We start from the raw sequence: 18,777 nt of genomic DNA on the forward strand, positions 1-18,777 counted from the left end.
CTCTGTGTCTGTCTGTCTGCCTGTCTATCTGTCGCTCTCGCACACAGACACACACACACACACACACACACACACGCACACACACGCACACACGCACAGAGCCGGACGCCACTGTAGTGGCAGGTACGGTAAAAAGTAAATAAAGTACTTCAAAGTAAAAAGTACTACAGTATAATATTGGGTAAGTTTGACAAAGGTAATGAACATAACATTGTTATGTTCACACACAGAAGCAAAAGAGCTTGCAAAATATGTTCCACTGATCTGTCCCCTTGGAAAAACGCGATTCCGCGGCCGCGGCAAATTTCGCAGAAGTTGCCATCATCCGCGGAAATCACGGAATCCACACTTTTGCCCGCGGAATCTGAATTTTTTTAGGGTAAATTACTAAAATTACTACTCAGAAAGCAGCAGAAAACTACTTTGCGATCAGTTTGAGCACATTTCTCTTGCCAGTGCAGGTCTCTCCAAGATTCTTCACTCTTATTCAGTTTGTGACTGCAAAGGATAGTATGAAAGTGCTCCTTCATGCGACTAGTTGTCATATCCTCTACGAGGAGGGTGAAAAACTTGCAGAAAGTGCCGCAGATTTTTGATTTTACAGCAGAAATGCGCGGAAAACCCCTCTTTTCCCCGCGGAATTTGCCGCAGAATTTTGAATTCTTGGCCGCGTTTTTCCAAAGGGACAGACTGATGAATATAAAAATTTAAAATATGTTTAAAAATTCCTCGGTCCTCCTCAGAGAGTCGTAAGAATCAGAAAAGAACCCTACAGCTAGAAACGATTGGAAAAATAATTTTGTACTTCTAAAAGCAATAATTGGAAAATGAGGGGAAATGAATTTTCTTATCATGTTATCGTGACTGTGATCAAGTATCCTTATTAGGGTATTCGCAAGCGTGATACATCAGCATCATTGTAGTTATCATAAACGTGCGTGTCCGTTTAGGGCGCTGTGAAGAGTATAAACGAAGTGGCATGAATCGGCTGGAAACACATCCTTGAGCTTGAAGAAACAAAACACATTCCAGTTTAGTTTCCCTAAGAAAGTATAGTTAGAGTGGTGAACTTTTAAAGCACACTTTTTCCAGTCCCCCAATCGATATCGAGGAGAATGTCGCTGCATTCAAATCTATGTATGAAGTCAGAGCCCAGTGCGTTCTAGAGCTGGTGGCTCGACTTCCTCTCCTGGCATTCTAGTGCATGGGCGTGTGCGCAGGTGAGTATGTGTGCGCGCGCGTGCGTGTATGTGTGTGTGTGTGCGTGCGCGCGTGTGTGTATGTGTGTGTGTGTGTGTGTTTGTGCGTAGGTGAGCGTGTTCACGCTATTGCATACACCACCGGGCTGTCGTGCCACAGCGGAGAGCGCATACTGGCCAAAGCCTGCTGGCGCGTCATCGTCGTCGCTTTGAGGAACACAGCTCTTGGAGGTTCCGCGACCCCTACGGAGACCGAGGGGTCTGTGTCGTTGCTAGGAAACTAACCATAGCATAGTAACCATAACAACTATAATGACTGCTCTCGGACGTAGCTAGTAATTCCGCTGTCAACTCGCTCACGGATCACCGCATGGAATACCCGAATAGGGAGAACTCGACGTGATGCGAGTTCTGCTGTACTAGCAATCGACGCACTGCTTCGTGAATGCGGAATGGCAGTTGCTGCACGGTGAGCAAGTGACCCTGCGGCGAAGCCGTGACAGCCGGCACGCACGGGAAGCTCAACGGAGGGGCATTGACCTCACCATCATACCGGCTTGGGGCGTCCAGTCGGCTCCGTTTGACCTCAGCCCTGCTTGGTTCACGGCTAGCATTGGCCAGAATTTGTTGTCAAACGCTACGCGTTGCGATATGCTTGTTCATCTTGCTGTAAGTTCTCGGCAGGGCTGCCGTGGCGGCTGCAGGTTCCGCAGGCCATTACTCGTCGTGGTGAGCCGTCGGCGCAGAGGTAGCCTTAGAACGCGCTGTCGAGTCACTAGCTCCCTGGATCGATCTGCAGACAACATGGGGATACACATATGAATTATGCACACCAAGAGACATACAGACATACAGACATACACACATACATCAAGCAGGAGCCTAATTCTCCACTCGAGGGGGGGGGGGGGTGTGTGAGGAGGGGGTCAATATCGCAAGTTGACTGACATTGCACATATACGCGTACAGGCATGCACTATTCGTCGTCCAGCATAGCTCGCTGCGTTCATTTTGGAAGGCGGGGAGGGTTCCGGGCACGAAAAGAACAACGTTAGTTTCAGGGACGACAAAACACCTTTGCAACAAACCCTTTTATAAGACGAAGGGGCACACATACAATGGACTCTGTGATGCGGCGATTGCTTAGAAAAGGAGAACACAAAGGCGTTTTGCTTACCGTAGACACTGCGGGTGCGGACTGCCGCTGATAGCGGAGACGGTACTTGCTGTCGGGGCGGCGGAAAGAGCGCGACAAGGACGGAGGGACGGACGGAAGGGAATCCTGGCTGGAGGTACGGCGACGTGACGCGGTGCTGCAGCTGCTGCGTTGTTGTTGCCATGACGTCATGCTGTTACGACTGCTGAGATAGCCGGGGTTGCAGAGGAGAGAGGTGGTCCACTCAACCGTACCGCCGCCGATGGCCTGGTGATGGTGTTCCTCGTCGCCGCTGCTGCGTACGGCCTTCAGCAGCGTGTCCACCGACTTGTGAATGTCGTTCTCGCCGTCATCGTCGTAGTCGGTGTTCTCGGTGGTGTCGCCCCGCGCCGTCGCGTAGCTGCCATCACGCTCGTCCTCGCTGCTTTCCTGATGATCGGACGACCACTCGGAGGAGTCGTGTTGTTGCAGCAGCGTGGTGACCACTGTGTCCGCTATGCCAAACGTACAGCCAAACGTGGGCAAAGAAGCATTGGGCAAAGAAGCATCGGGCAAAGAAGCATTGCCCGCAGCAGCAGCAGCAGTAGCGGCGGTGCTGCTGATGCGACGGTGCCAGCTGAACGACTGCGTGATCGACTCCGGCGTGAAGATGACGCTGCTGTGCCGCGATATCGTCATCGGCATCGTCCAGTCGTCCATCGTCAGTGGCATCAGCGGCGAGCGCGACAGCCTGCGGCCAAGCGTCGGCAGCGGAACAGACAGGTCGTAGTCGGGAAACTCGGCCGACATGACCGAAGAACGTGACCTCAGGTCACCCACGGCGTTGGGCAGTGACGACACTGCGTCTGGCTCCAGCAGCGACAGGCTGGACAATTCAGCACCGCAGGCACTGGTGGGGGGTATGCAGTCCGCGTGATTGTCGCCGCCGGCCAAATCCTGCTCCGCCAGCGCCCCGTCGACGTTGATCTGCGCCACGCTGCCCAGCCGGTACAGAGGCGACATGGGCAGCTGAGGAAAGTCCTGCAGCTCCGTGGAGTTCTCCAGCGAGACGGAAACGCCTTCGGCCAACGTGAACACACACGGTATGAGAACGTCGGACGCGACCGTTTTGAGCCCCTCGGCTTCGGACTCGCTCGATGTGTCGGTCTCTGGGTCTGTCTCCGCGTACAGTTCTATTCCGTCGAAGCTACTCATGTCAATGCTGGGGTCGTATTGGTACGGGGAATTGAGCAGCGAGAAGATGGTCTCCTTCGTCCGCTTGTTCTCGCGATTGGCGATGAGCTTTTGCTGCAGCGGACACGGAGAGCCAAAGACGATCACACGCAGGTTCGAACATGAACACACAAGCAGGTGCACACATGTGCACACAAACATACACACACACGTGTGCACAAACACACGTGCACATACACACGTGCACATACACACACATGTGCGTGCGCGCGCGCGCACACACACACACAACACACATATTTTGTTTAATTTCATTCACATTGCTTTCGGACACATGAGAGCAGTGGCCTGAGGGCGGAATAGGTACTGGTGGTCGCCTCGTGTCGGCTGGCTTACGCAGGCACCGCACGAGGTACGGAATCCTGGCAAGACCAGGTAGGGATGACCAACGTGGAGAGTTCCTGATTGCGACTGATTTTCGTGGCCTTTCCCAATTCAGTGCTTACAAGACAAAACCTGACCGAAATCCTATTCTTGTCATGGCTTGCTTTCAGAGAAATGGACTTCAGAAACATAATTGGAATGGCATCCCATGGGGGATTGCAGAATTATTTTGTGAAAAACTCAAAATTTGACCCATTATTGGCCAAAAGCTAGGATATCATCTTTTTCTGAATGGACCGTAATAATTGCACAAAAGAAATCGGCAACGTTTAAGTCTCACTTGGAGTGACCATTGCTCAATTCCTCAAGGCTCAACTCACAACAACTAATAGGGTGACCGAAGTCACACAGTTTTCTTGTTTGCTTCCAGAGGAAGTGCATGCACACTCGTACCTATTTCCAAATATTTCGGCTCAGCCACCCCCCTCGCCATGAGTAAACTTGTACAGTAAAGTATCGTTGATCCCCCCTCCCCCCCCCCCCCACGCTGGGTCGCTTCACAGCTGGTTTTTTCGGCAGGGGGCGGAAATTAGATCAAGTCGCTCATGCGCAGTACGATGTACAAGAAAGCAGAAGATCAGACCTGGAATGCTGGACTGCTGGATTGTGCACATTTTCATCCTGCACTCGACCTGGAATGCTGGATTGTGCACATTTTCATCCTGCACTCGACCTGGAATGCTGGATTGTGCACATTTTCATCCTGCACTCACACATTATTGTGTACAGCAATACATGCGTCGGTTCAACATCGTATTTCGTTCGTAGTCGCTTCACAGGCAGAAATTCGACAGGGGGGCGGGAATTAGAGAGGGGCGGATCAACGGTACTTTACGGTACTTCAGATGGCTGACCGTACCGCACTAAAATTCGTTGGAAGGTAAGATATCCGGACACCGAAGTTACAGGCACTTATATCGGTGATATCATAGGCCAGGGGTATCTGGCCCGTTCCCCGGCTAAATGTACGTGACTCGGAGCTGCGGGCATTTCAAAGTCACGGGCGGTGCGGCCCAGTCCAGGACCGCCCGGATAAACCAGGTTTTTTCTTCTTCTTTTTTTATTACTATTATTCACAAACCCAACTCGTAAAACGAGAGAGCTTGGAAGCTCAGGGCCGGCCCTACGCTATGCTTTTTTGCCTTGATGACCTAGACAAAAAAGCATAGGGATGTTATAAATTCTTATAAGTTTCCACTTTGTGTTTTTAGACATACCGTAAAAGCCAGTGTATACGCCCACTCAAAATTACGCCCACCCTCCGTGTACACGCCCAGTCAGGGGAAGTCAACACTTTTGTTTCAAAATAGCGCCCATGCCCATGTATACGCCCAGGTATGCCGGAAACACCAGTACATGTACAGGTACTGATACCCAATACTTACGGCTATCCCTATTCCAAGTATACGCCCGGTTCCAAAATAACGACCGTGCCCTTGTAAACGCCCAGGAAATCGAGGCTGCTATTCTATACGCCCGGGGGCCTATACACGGGCTTTTACGGTAACCTGGTATTCGAACCCGCACTATCGCCCTGCATGCATCCCCCGATACACTTCGCATACATACTAAATTCTTCCAAGTTGCTTCACGTTATGATCTTGTATTTGAAAGCCCTATTTGAATATGCATTGCGGCCAGCCGTCTTTGATTGTACGGTACGGGATAGGTAGGGGACAGGTACGGTCGAGGGTAATACGACACTGTCTACCGCCTTGATGACGGCAAAAAATTAAAAGGGATGTTATAAATTTTTCAATTCTCTTATTTTTTCAGGCGCTACCTGGGGCTCGAACCCGCACTATCGCCCTACATGCATTCCCCCATACACTTCGCATTCATACTCATTCTTCCAAGTTTCTTCACATTATGATCTTGCGTTTGAAAGCCCTATTTGAATATTGCGGCCAGCTGTATGTGGCCAGCTGTGTTTGATGGTACGGTACGGTACGGGACAGATACGGGATAGTGCCAGGCGTTAATGAAGTAACGTCTTCTGCATAGCTACGGGAATAAATCATTATGTGTACATGTGTTTGAGTGTAGTGGATATGTATCAGTCAGTAGTACCAAGAGTACATAACCCCCCAGAGTGTGCAACTCGACTATGGGTGCTGTCCCGACAGAATTTCAAGTTGACGTCATTTTTATGATGCAATGCGCACTGTACACGGATTATCAGACGAATCCGGAACCTGTGGTTGACCAAAGCCGATCTGATCCTGTACAAAGTGTTGCAAAGAAAAACGTGTGATGTGTTGACACCCGTACAGATGTTGTAAATCACTGGTGCAAGGAGCATTGCGTCATAAATAATGACGTCAACTTGAAATTCTGTCGGGACAGCAGGGTATGTGGGAGTTGCACACTCTGGGGGGTTATGTACTCTTGGTAGTAGTACTCACCTTGAAGGGCTTCAGCGCCTTCTGCGCCAGCCGGGGTCCGCGTCCCTTCAGCATGACCTGCGTGGAGATGCCCAGCTTGGAGGTGAGATTGCCGACGGAGTCGCGTCGCACTCGCCGACTGCCCGCCAAGCTGCCGCCGGTGGCCACGCGGCTTCGGCCGTCGTTGCTCAGGCTGCCGGCGCTGCCTCGCGCCGAGCTGCGGACGCCAGCAAAGCCACCGCCGCTGCTGCCACCGCTGCCGCACTCTGACCCAGCCTGGCTGACGTCGCAGCCAGCCGTCTGGCCCTTGGCAGGAGACATGTAGGTGTCTGCGACCGTGCTGCTCTCGCGAGGGTGCCCACCGCCGTGCTGCGTGCCAGTCGAGCTGTCGACCGTGCCGCTGCTGCCGTCGCAGGACGGAGCTAGGCTTACCGTCGCCTGGGCCGGCGTGGGCGTCATCAGCGGGAGGTCGGCAGACGGCGGTTTCGCCGCGGTTGCCGTGCCCAAGGCGTCGGTACTGGACACCGAGCGCTCCAGCGACGCGCCGTCGTTTGCGTCGTGGCCGGAGTGTCGCGGTGGTGACATGCTGCGTAGCTGACGCAGGCCGCCCAGCTTTCTCAGCAGGAACGACTGCACGCCGTCGGAGCGGTGCGACTTGGTCTTCTCCAGTACCGCCGCTCTGGACTGCTTGGGACTGATGTTGCCGGCGGCGACGGCGCCGTCGACCGGATAACCAGTGGTGGCGGCCACACATATGTTGGGCAGGGAGCCGACCCCCTTCTCGATGCGGTTCACTCGGCGCCTGGTACTGCCGCTCAGGCTGCGGTGGCGGATCTGCGAGGCGGAGAGCAGCGGTGCCTTGCCGCTTACCGTGCCGCCCGCTTTGCTTGTTGCTGCCGTGTACGTGCCGGATCGTCTGGACGAGCACGCTGGCTTGAGCGACGGCGAGGAGATGCTTCGCGTGGCGATGGTCACCTTGCGGCACGCCGCCAGGTCGCTGTCCGTGCTCGGGGTCCGGGAGATGGTGGCCAGCTCGTCCCTGCTGGACAGGCACTCGTCCAGCATGGCCGGGAACGGCTGCTCGTGGATGCGCACCTGTGGCAGCGCGAGGCTGGGTTCGCTGCGAACGTGCCGCGTCTCGCCCTCCGTCAGCTCTTTCGTGGAGTTCTTCCCGTCGTCGTCGAACGGAGACTTCGGCGTGCTGCCGTCGGTTGTCGTTGTTGGCGACGGGCGTTGCGCGAGCGGACTTTCGTAGCCGCACGCCGACGCGTCGAGCTCAGAGCCGCTGGCGCAGATCTTCAGCTCGGGCAGGGACCTCGGCACGCTGGCTGCTGAGCAGGGCAAGGGCAGTTCCCCCCTGGCGGCGGGGTCCGTGTGAACCAGATTGGCCCCTGTAGGGCCGTGAAGGAGCTGGACGTAGTCGACATTGGAGAACAGATTGAGGACGTCGGACTCCAGAACGCGCGACGTGGCAGCAACCAGCGGGCCACTTGTGGAAGGACACACCGACACCGTGGTTCTGTCCTCGGCCATGTCCGATGGATCGGCACAGCTTGCTCTCGCGTCCTCATCCGGAATTGCGCCGAAGCCGCCAGGCAGTGACGCAGCAGCAGCGGCAGTATCTGCAGTGGCGGTGATCACCAACTCGCACATCTCCTCGCTGATGCAGCTCCGTAGCAGGCTGCTGGGACCGGGAGCGCTGTTCGGGCCCAGCGGCAACATGTCTCCACCGCTATCGCAGGTCAGCTCGCCGCTGCTGTTGCTGCCGTAGCTCATAGGCGGGCCGGCCAAACTCGAGGTCGTGCCAAACACGCTCCCTCCTCCTCCACCGCATCCGCCCACGCTGCCGCTGGTCACGGAGCTGCCACCGGGTGATCGCGACGTCAGCTCACTGCACACGGAAGGGGCAGGCGACGAGCTGTTGTTGCTGTTCACACTGCTGTTCACCACCACCGCTGACGGCTGGTAGAACGTCGGGCCGTGCGTCTGGTCGAACGAGCTCTGGCGATCGCGACTGCCGCCACGCTTGGAGATGAAGGCGCGCGAGTGGCCGCCCGACGCCTTCTGACCGCCGTGACTTCGTGTCTTGATGGCCGCGCCGTGCTGCTGTGCGGTCGCGGTAGTCGACTGCGTGCTCTCGCGTCGACTCGCGCCGCCCGCGGGTGTGCTGTTGGAGGGGGAGAGGATGGAGCTCACTGACGACAGGAAGCCCGAGTCGTCCTTGTTCAGGCGGCGGTGCAGTCGCGACGTGGACTTGTGCGAGTGCCGCTGCTCCAGCTGCAGCAGCTGCTCGGAGCTCTGCCTCGATGCTGCATTCGCTACCTCCTGCTGCTGCTGTGGGTCCTGCTCCTGGGCTGTTGTGCTGGCCGAGGAGCCCTGGTTGGACACCTGCTCGTGGGCGGCGTCGGTGTAGGACTCCGTCTCCGAAACGTCGCGCTGACACATGGGACACGAGGGCGTGGAGCGGGTGCGAGCAATAGCCCCGCGACCTCGGCCTCGCCCGAACGGCAGGCGCGCTGACCACTTGGAGCGCTTCTTCGTGTTGGCGACGTCGGCGCCAGTTTCTGGTGACGCGGCGAACACCACCGCTCTGCTCGCCGCAACCTGTCCGCCTTTGACCTTCACCGGCTGTAAGAACAACGGTGATGGCTGCGCGGAAGCCGTCTTTCTGCCGACACCAGTGGTGGAGTTTGTTAAGGTTGGCTCGGCGCTCTTGCTGCGGCGTACCGCTCTGTGCTCGCTGGACGAATGTGACATGCTATCGTGGCATCGCGGCGACTGATCGCCCGCTGAGCACGCGACCGTCGCTACGGCCGTCATCGCCGCAGAACTTGCTGATGGCGAGGTCCTGGCCTTTCCTGCGGCCATCATGGTCGAGTTGTCCTCGCCGGGGCGGAAGTTCACCGGGGACGGATGGCTGGTGAGCGAGTTGCCCTCGCTCGCACTCGACGACACCACTTCGGGAAACTCAAACACGCCGCTGTCGCGATGAAACGCGGACAGTGGCAGGCCGGACGGCGACATACTGCTGTTGTCGGATAGCGTGGACGCGACAGTATCGCCGCAGATCGGACCACTCGCGCAAATGCCGATACAACTCCCAGTGTGGCTAACACCGGCACCATTGGCAGCCGTCCCACCGCCGCCCCAGCCGCCGGGAGAAACCTCGGTTAAGAAGCCGACGGATAGTGAGCCGGACGAGCAGGACCTGCCCAGCCCCACCGTCCTGCCACGAGCCCTCGTCGTCGCACCGGCTATGCTGCTGACGTTTCTCGCCGCATCCTTGCACGGCGCTGCTGCTGTGGCGGTCGCGACAGTGTGGTGGTGCGGGCTCCGCGGACAGCACGCGGCGCAGTCTGCTGCCGATGCTGTGGCCGCGGTAGGTGTGGGTGGGGGCGTTCTGCCGTGAGGTAACATCGACACTGACCTCGGCTTGAGTTCGTTTGGCGACCAGTGCCGCCCAGTGCCGAGAGGCAGGGAATCCGGGCTCGGTTGATTGAAGTCTTCGTGCCACAAGAAGTCTTGCGGGGATTCGCTCTGCTGGAGGTTTGCACGTGCATACACACACACACACACACATCATGTACCACACACACACCATGTACCACACACACACACACACACACACACACACACACCATATACCACACACACACACACCATATACCACACACACACACACAAACACATGCACAAACAGACAGACAGACAGACAGACACACACACACACACATGCACAAACAGACAGACACACACACACATACACACACATACACACACAAACAGACACACCGCATGTAGATGGGTTGACTTCCAAAAGCTTTGAATTGACTTCAACATTTAAATTGTGTGATTCGTTGCACAGGTCAACTGTCATGGCTTGCATCGACAATAATAGTGTGGGCTGAAACCTATCCAATGTGTGTCAGGAGCGGGCCATTTAAATGCATTTCGATAACGATTCTGCTTGTGGCCCAGCTTTGTACCTTCGTTTATCTATGTGTGTGTGTGTGTGTGTGTGTGTGTATGCGTGCGCGCGTTATGCGTGTGTACATGTGTTTGCATGTGTTATATTTCCGGAGATCGTCGACAACTCACCAGCTCCGGCGTTTGTGCCGGCGCGGGGCCCGACCGTGGCGGTTGCCATGTCAACGCGTTAGCGCGCCATGCAGCTGCAGGAACACATGCCGTGCATGCCTGCTGCGCCTGTTGTGACTGGACACGATGGGGACTCCGCTGTTGTTGGTGCTCCTGCTGTTGGTGCTGACGTGTGGGCTCCAAGTTCAACGACAGCGTTTGCCCGAGAAGATCGTGCGAGCCGCGTCGCCGTCGACGATCCAGAATTGTTCGGTTCTGCTGCGTCTGCGACGGCGGCAATGCGGTGCCCGCCGCTGCCTCGGCGCCATAGTAGAAGGCCGGGGGCGAGGACATGGTCGCGGGATTCTTGCGACGCACCAGGCCGCGCAGCGACGAGAGCCACGTGTTCGAGTCGCGCCGCGATGACAACGAAGGAGCTCCCGTACCCTCAGCCGCCGCTGCTACAGTAGAGTTTACCGCGGTGAGGGACGATGCGGGCGAGACGGTTGCCGAGGATACGCTGCTGGTGTTGCGGCGAGACAGTAACGGACGGCGACGCGAGCGCATCCCTTCCTTACCGCTACCACTCTGCTGCTGCGCACACAAGACAAAAAAAAACCTCTGTTCCCTCCTCCATTCACTTCTGACATTGTGCATACTTGCCCCCGTAATCCCCAGTTATCTACCCCCCCCCCCCCCCTCCTCTGCGTATTTTCTGTAATCTTTTGTTTTTGTGGAGCGGTTGGATTGCCATGAAGCCGAGACCCTATTGTCGGTCAAGCTGCCCCTGCCTCTCCCCCCACTCCTGCCATTCCATGTGTCTCGTCGCTGCCTTGCTGCTTTGTGCCGGCGTCAAATGGTGTTTGGAAAAAAAGAAAAGAACACAAAATAAACAAAAAATCACCAATGAATGTTGACAAGAAAACGTGCTGGAAACAAACTATCACTACTTAGTTTTGTGACATGAGCGGGAGCGGGGGGGGGGGGGGGGGGATTTTATTCATAGCTATAGTACGGTTGATCCTACAGAGGGTGGTGGCGTTCCTACGGACGGATGCGGAACTGAGTCCCACGCGAACCGTGAAATTTATTTATATTTATTTTATAGTACGGTGATGAGGGAAGTTTCGCTCTGCGGACTTACATGGACGTATGCAACTATTGTAGGAACTACACGTAATTTTGATGCGCCCACCGCATGCACTACGAACCGAAACCGCGCTTTCCATTTTGTTTCCCATGCGGTGTGTTTCGCGCGGCTTGAACGTTGCCATGGATAAATCAGGAAAAATGCGAAAAACATTTCAAAACGTCCTACAAAGGGCCCGACGTAGGAAAGAGCTTTCCTACGGAAATCCGTAGAGAGGTTTACGTATGAAAGTTGCACTCGCTCCCCGGCGCGTACGACATACGGATTTTCATTCGCAATTACGTAGAGCGAAACCTCCGTATTATCTTCCCGTCGCCTATTAAAAAAAACCCAAAAATAACCCAGATCAGTTTACAAATGGTGACAGTAGATAGTAGATGAGTCAACCTCTGTCCGTTCCGGAGACTTATAGTACATATTCCTTGGCGTTTTAGGAACCATCTCATCAGCGGAGTGTGTTACAGGTAAAGAGAGAATACAGTCCACTTCGCTAATAACGACTGCGGATATAACGACAATTCGCGAATAACGACAGAATGTCCATGCCCAGAGCAAAGTCCCATCTAACTGTAATACATATAATGAGACTTCGGGTATAATTAACGACACTTCGCGAATAAGGACACTTTTCTGATGCCCCGCCGAGTGTCGTTATACGCAAAGTTGACTGTAGTGATTGATATGCTGCTGCTATTTTTAACAGTGATTGAGATAAAAATATATAATTATATAAAAGCAGTCAGGTATGTTGTTACAAAAACACCCACGCACACCCACGTACACGCACACACACACACACACACACACACACACACACACACACACACACGTGCACACACTGAAAGTGGCTTGCAAAGCACGCATACCTCTGCATTATCCAGTGTCGCGTTGGAAGGGGCTCTGGACTTGTCCAAGCCGCCTCCACGTCGCTTGTCCATTCCGATCTTGCTGTCAACGTTACTTTGCCAGCCTGGCATATACAAGTTGATCAAAACATCCAGACACAGGTTAGCAAGCAGCAACTTCAGTATAACGTACAGTTGCGCTCAATGAATTCCGACCCAAAGTGCATATTTGGCGCCCTCAACTAGCACGCCCTTGACGCCCTGGAAGTGGCACGAAGGCGGCTGGACGTACACATGTACAAATACAATGATGTAATCGAAACTGGTCCAGGGCGTCAGCTTTGCACTTCGGGTCGGATTTCACCGCCCACAACTGTACATTCAGGGGACATTTACTGATAATATCAGACAGGTCAAGTCAGGTTGGCGGGAAACGGTTTCAGCTTGGCAACTATACACCGTCTCCAGCACACCCAGCCAGATGAGACTTGTTGTTGAGGTGGCGCTTGAACGTTGAAAGTGTAAGCGGTTGCTGTGGGTTGCTGTGCTGTGCTGTGTGCTGTGTGCGTGTGTGTGTACGTATGTGTGTGTGTGTGTGTGTGTGTTGCTTCACTATGTCGCTGTTGCCACTTGCACTTTCTTAGGCACCAATCTGTCACTGCATTGCCTGCCTATAAAGTTGAATTCAAGGACTTGTTAGCTGCTGTTCACTGTGCCGATTGTCAAGCGTAATGGTGCGAAAGACCTCGTCGGATTTACCAGCAGCTTCTGCGCTCTGCGTGCTAATTTGTTTCCCTCCATTTGAATTTTGTTTTAGCGCAGTATCATATTCTGAAGGATGCCTCACGCAGATTCATTATTCATGTAAATCGCTTGCAGGCAACTCGCCTACACACAAACAAGCACTGCATTTTCACACAGAATCCAGTAATTTCGTGAACGTTTCGGTCTTTGTGACCAACGTCAGGAAACGGTCACACAGACTGAAACGAGCCAGCGGATTATTCGCTCATGAGCACTAAGTTCTATGCGTAGGCCAGGTGCGTCGGAACCGGTGCGCCAGGTGCGGGTGCGGCCAAAGCTGCACCAATAATTTCATTTTTGTGATCTTTGAAGTACTCTACAGTCCATTCAGAAAAAGATGAGCGCTGGCCCTGGAGACCTCCCGTGTTTGGCGATTTTGCCAGTGCTGCGAGATTCCAAACTTGAAAAAGGGGCCAAAAAGGTACCTCAACTGGGGTTTGAACCGCAAATGGACTGTTCTGAAAGTGGAGTGCACGGGTTGGATTTTCATGGCTTTTCCCCAATTCAGTGCTTTGGGGGCAAAACCTGGCCGATATCCTATTCTTGTTATGGCTTGCTTTTGGAGAATTGGACTTCAAAAACACAATTGGAAGCGCATTCCATGGGGGATTGCCAAAAATATTGTGACAAAAACTCAAAATTTGACCCATTTATGGCCAAAAGCTAGGATATCATCTTTTTCTGAATGGACTGTAATTTCAGAAATGTTCGGTGCTCAATATTTTCGGTATGAGAGCAAAAGGCCAGGTTAGGTGAACAGAAATTTTGCAGTTCCCTATTGGATTATGCGCGTTAGTGTTTGTTCGGTGTATTGAAATTTTAGGTATGAAACAGATGCACCGAAAGTACCGAAAATAAAAGTACACGGAAAATTTGTGAAATCACAGTATCCCTGATGATGCCCTCCCGGGTGAAAATTTGGACAATTACCGTAAAATACCGTTGATCCGCCCCCACGCCGTGTCACTTCTGAGCTGGTTTTTCGGCAGGGGGCGGGAATTAGATTAAGGCTGTCAAGTGCAGTACGATGTACAACAACTTGGAGGACCAGATTCGATGTGCTAAATTATACACATTTTCATCCTGGATTGGCAAATATTGTGTACAGCAATGCAAGCGTCGGTTCAACATCGTATTTCGTTGTATACGCCGAAATCGCTTCACGGGTAGAAAACCAACAGGGGGCGGGAATTAGAGAATAGAGAGGGGGCGGATCAACGGTACTTTACGGTATTATTCCCGTAGCTATGCAGAAGACGTTACTTCAGTAACGTCTGGCGCTAGCCAGGGTCCACACAGCTTTAATTCCCGTAGCTATGCAGAAGACGTTACTTCAGTAACGTCTGGCGCTAGCCAGGGTCCACACAGCTTTAATTTGGTGTTTGTTTGTTTGTTTGTGTCACGCCTGGCGCTATCCCGTATCTGTCCCGTACTGTACCGTACCAGCAAAGACAGCTGGCCACAATACTTTTGTTTGTTTGTGCCATCGACATGCCTGGCGCTATCCCGTACCTGTCCCGTACCATCAAGAGTACGGTACCATCAAGAGAATGAATATATATGCGAAGTGTATGGGGGAATGCATTCAGTGCAGTAACATTTTGTGTGGATTTGTGTGCGAGGCCGAGATCCCACTAGCAGGCTGGCTGGGCCGCCTGTCGACCAGCCCGGGAATCGCATGTAGGCCGATAGCATCATAATTATAACGTATATACAGTCATGTAGATGTATAGCAGGGAGTCATATTATGTAAACGACTCCCTGCTGTATGGGGAGATTTTCTGGAAAGAAATACGAAGTAGGCCTTGGCGGATAATGCCGGCAGAAAAATTGGCAGAATTCGGTACTTTTTCTGGTAGGTTTCATGCACGTTTGGTATGTGGATAAAGAAATGGAGCAGAATTCGAGGAATTGCACGCCATAAGGTTTGTATGGTTCTGCCAATTTCACTGCTTTTCGAGCAGAATCTGCCACCTTTTCGAGCATTATCCGCCAAGGCCTAATACGAAGTAGGGAGACGAGTAAATGCAATCAGAATGGATGTTAGTTGCCGTCAGTATAATAATAAGAAGAAGAAGAACGCCCGTGATCGGCAGAGTCAGCGCCGGTCCCAGGAAACGTCAGGACAGACATTCCGTCGACTCCAGAACGCCCGTGATCGGCAGAGTCAGCGCCGGTTCCATAGCTATGCAGAAGACGTTAGTTCAGTATCTCATTGAAACGTTTTTGCAATACAATGATGTAGCTAATCAAAGGAAAAAGCATTTCCATCAGTTCTACCAACATGCACGATGAGCTAGGCAACAAAGCATAGCGCAGGGCCCTGAGCTTCCAAGCTCTCTCGTTTGGTATTTGTGTGTTTGTTTGTTTGTGTCACGCCTGGCGCTATCCGTATCTGACGGCAAAAAAGCATAGGATGTTATAAATTTTTCAATTCTCCTACATGTATTTTTTTTCCAGGCATATCCTGGGATTCGAACCTGCACTATCGCCCTACATGCATTCCCCCATACACTTCGCATTCATACCCATTCTTCCAAGTTGCTTCACGTTATGATCTTGCGTTTGAAAGCCCTATTTGAATATTGCGGGCAGCTGTATGTGGCCAGCTGTGTTTGATGGTACGGTACGGTACGGGAGACGGTGTCGCATTACCCTCGATCGTACCTGTCCCGTACCTATCCCCTACCGTACCGTGCCATCAAAGACGGCTGGCCACAATGCATATTCAAATAGGGCTTTCAAATGCAAGATCACAATGTGAAACAACTTGGAAGAATTAGTATGTATGCGAAGTGTATCGGGGGATGCATGCAGGGCGCGCGATAGTGCGGGTTCGAATCCCAGGTTATGTCTAAAAAAAAAAGGATTTTTTTAAAGAATTTATAACATCCCTATGCTTTTTATTGTCTAGGTCATCAAGGCAAAAAAGCATAGCGTAGGGCCCTGAGCTTCCAAGCTCTCTCGTTTAATGTAGGTGGTGTAGCCAAGGACTGTTCGTGTGTTGCGAGTTGGGTGTACTTGAAAAAGATTTTTGTAGCAATGAAATATGGGCTATTTGGGCCCAATGGGAGGTATGTATCTAAGATGGCCGTCACCCCATATTTGGCAGGCACAACCCGTTATAGTACATTTATGTGTATGACCTCACAAAGTTCACGACCTTTATGCAGAGTTGGTATCACGGTGTGTATGGTTGTAGTGGACTTGCCCCGCAAAACCTAAAGCGTGATTCACAGAAGCTCTTTTTGCGATGCGACACGCGATGCGACGCGATCTGCGACGGACGCGTGCGATGCGAACTCGCGAAATACCATTCACAGAAGAAGTCAGCGATGCGACAACATCTTGCTGATTTGGCTACGTCACCATGATATTCGCGCGGTTTGATACAACTTGTACACATTTATAGGCAACTCTTGAACCTTTGTACAACTTTGCTGTAGAAAAGGTCAAAATCGTACGCCAAATCGCTTGTCGCATCGCATCGCATCGCAAAAGTTGAGCCAAGCTCAACTTCTGCGATGGCCTGCTGGGGCCAAGTTGCGGCATTTGCGTGGGGTGCGACATGGCTGCGATTTGGGGTTTTCCCGGTTTCGCGTCTGTCGCATCGCAAAAAAGCTTCTGTGAATCCCGCTTAATGGTGGGAAATTGATGCATGCGTCCCGTTTCCCTAAAAATTTAATATTCCTGAGGGAGGACCCCGGACCCTCCACCCATTTACGGCCGCACCAATGCTGAATAGCTTATGGCACCCCTGTAGTGTGAGTCGGTATATTTGCGTATGGGAGCTAAGTATACAACATGAGTCGGCGGTTTTGCATGAGCTAGTGCATCGCTGTGCCGCGGCTCTGCCACTCCACACAGAGCACCTCAACGATGAGGTAATCGCCACACAAAGCAGATGAACTGATGATGTAATCTCCATGCGAAGTATCCCAACTGGTGATGTAATCGCATAGACCCGGTATGTATAGGTTATGCGAATGATGTCATGGTGGTGAAATAGCGGATCCCCGTATGGGCGCTCACTATACGGCTCGAGTCAGCGCAACTGCTTATGGGAGCCACCCAGTATACAGCGCGAGTCAGTGGTTTTAGTGCGGCGCTGTGTTGTGGCTTTGTCCAGGAAAAGTGTCGGTTGTTGAAAGTGCGTACCGGCAAACTAACACTGGCAAACCGTGATCCAGTTCACACGGTGCTGGGCAAAATTCGCAACCGTCAAGGTATCCATAGTGACCTCCTGAAAATGCCGGGAAATGTTAAATTTTGAATTTTCCCTTGTTCAAGCACTGCATTAATTTTGCAGTACGCACTTTCAACAACCTACACTTTTCCTGGCGTGCAAAGATAATCGCGAGCAAAAGGGCCTCGGCCAAGATAAAAAATCAGTTGCACGCGTGTGTCCAAGTTTATCGTATCCGAGTGAATATCCTTGGAAACGGTACGATAAAAGTAAGTTTGCCCGTCGTGTGAATGGCCTATTATCCGAGTGGTCGCCTTGACAGGTTGTACTGTAGTCACATCACTTCTATACTTCTGAACCGAAACTGAGAGCACTTAGGTTACCAATAGGTTACCAATAATATTTTCAAAACGAAAAGTTTTCGTTTGGGGGTGGGTGGGTTTGATGGAGTTTCGTTTTGAAAATAATTATTGACTGCAGATGGAGAATGCCCAGCTACGTCTGGGTGTCGAAAATTGACATCACTATTAGAATCCGTTTTACCTGCAGAAAAGGTGGGTGGGTGGGTGGTGGCTGAAAAATACTAAAACTTTTCGTTTTGTAAAAACAATCGGTAACCACGGACGGGCCCCTTACCTGATGCACTTGAGGAGGTTGGATTTCTCCTGTGAGGTCTTCGTATCTCTAATGTGGTAGTGTCCCCGAGGGTAATCAGAGTCCAGCCACTTCAACAAACCCTAACACCAACTCCATCGCTCCTGCCGTCCTGGCCTGGTCGACCAGTACGGCCTCCACTTGGCTTCCACTGGCCAACTGCCTCCACTTCCACACCTCCACGCGAACACGGTAGCAACGGCAGCAGCGCCTCTCAAAGGCAAATACACCCTGATGTAGTTTCGTTATGGATGGTTGAAAAACTCCAGCAAATCAGCCAGCACAGACTGAGATCGATCCGACCAGGAAAACTTCACCCACCAGCTCCTTCTACAGCGCCCTGCGAGCTAGCAAGGACAATATCCACAGTACAGGATGCCCAGTTTTCCACCGCTTATTCGGCCAAGCTCGGCAGAGAAATGCTATACAAGGTCGATCAGTGACCTGCTAAAAGGAGGCTTTTTCTTCTTTCACTCTACTATTTGGCCAGCTCTGCTTGGCAAAGAATCTGACCCGCGCTACGAACTCCACTCAACAATCAAGTCCCGTCTCCAAAATTCTGAACCCAGCTTCACCCGCTTGTTCCAAACCTAGCAGCCAATAACTAATAAGAGGCTCTTCACGCCTGTTGTGTCCTCCACAAAGAAGATCTTTCGACCTCACAGTCTAATCAGCAGCAGTTTTGATTTCTGTTTGTCATCATTG

At 52.5% G+C, this 18,777-nt stretch overlaps 1 protein-coding gene across 1 annotated transcript; it reads right to left on the minus strand.

Moving 5' to 3' along the window:
• Positions 1-695: 695 nt before the first annotated feature.
• Positions 696-18,311, minus strand: LOC135829488 (uncharacterized). Its single transcript, XM_065341893.1, has 6 exons — positions 18,055-18,311; positions 12,450-12,553; positions 10,455-11,027; positions 6,378-9,896; positions 2,377-3,642; positions 696-1,992 (listed from the first exon to the last, which is right to left on the minus strand). The coding sequence occupies exons 2-6, from the start codon at positions 12,519-12,521 to the stop codon at positions 1,975-1,977; spliced, it is 5,448 nt and encodes a 1,815-aa protein (XP_065197965.1). The 5' UTR covers positions 12,522-12,553; positions 18,055-18,311; the 3' UTR covers positions 696-1,974.
• Between the last annotated feature and the right edge of the window lie 466 nt (positions 18,312-18,777).

This window comes from Sycon ciliatum, chromosome 13 (genome assembly GCF_964019385.1).
Source record: "Sycon ciliatum chromosome 13, ocSycCili1.1, whole genome shotgun sequence".
Taxonomy (NCBI): Eukaryota; Metazoa; Porifera; class Calcarea; order Leucosolenida; family Sycettidae; genus Sycon; species Sycon ciliatum.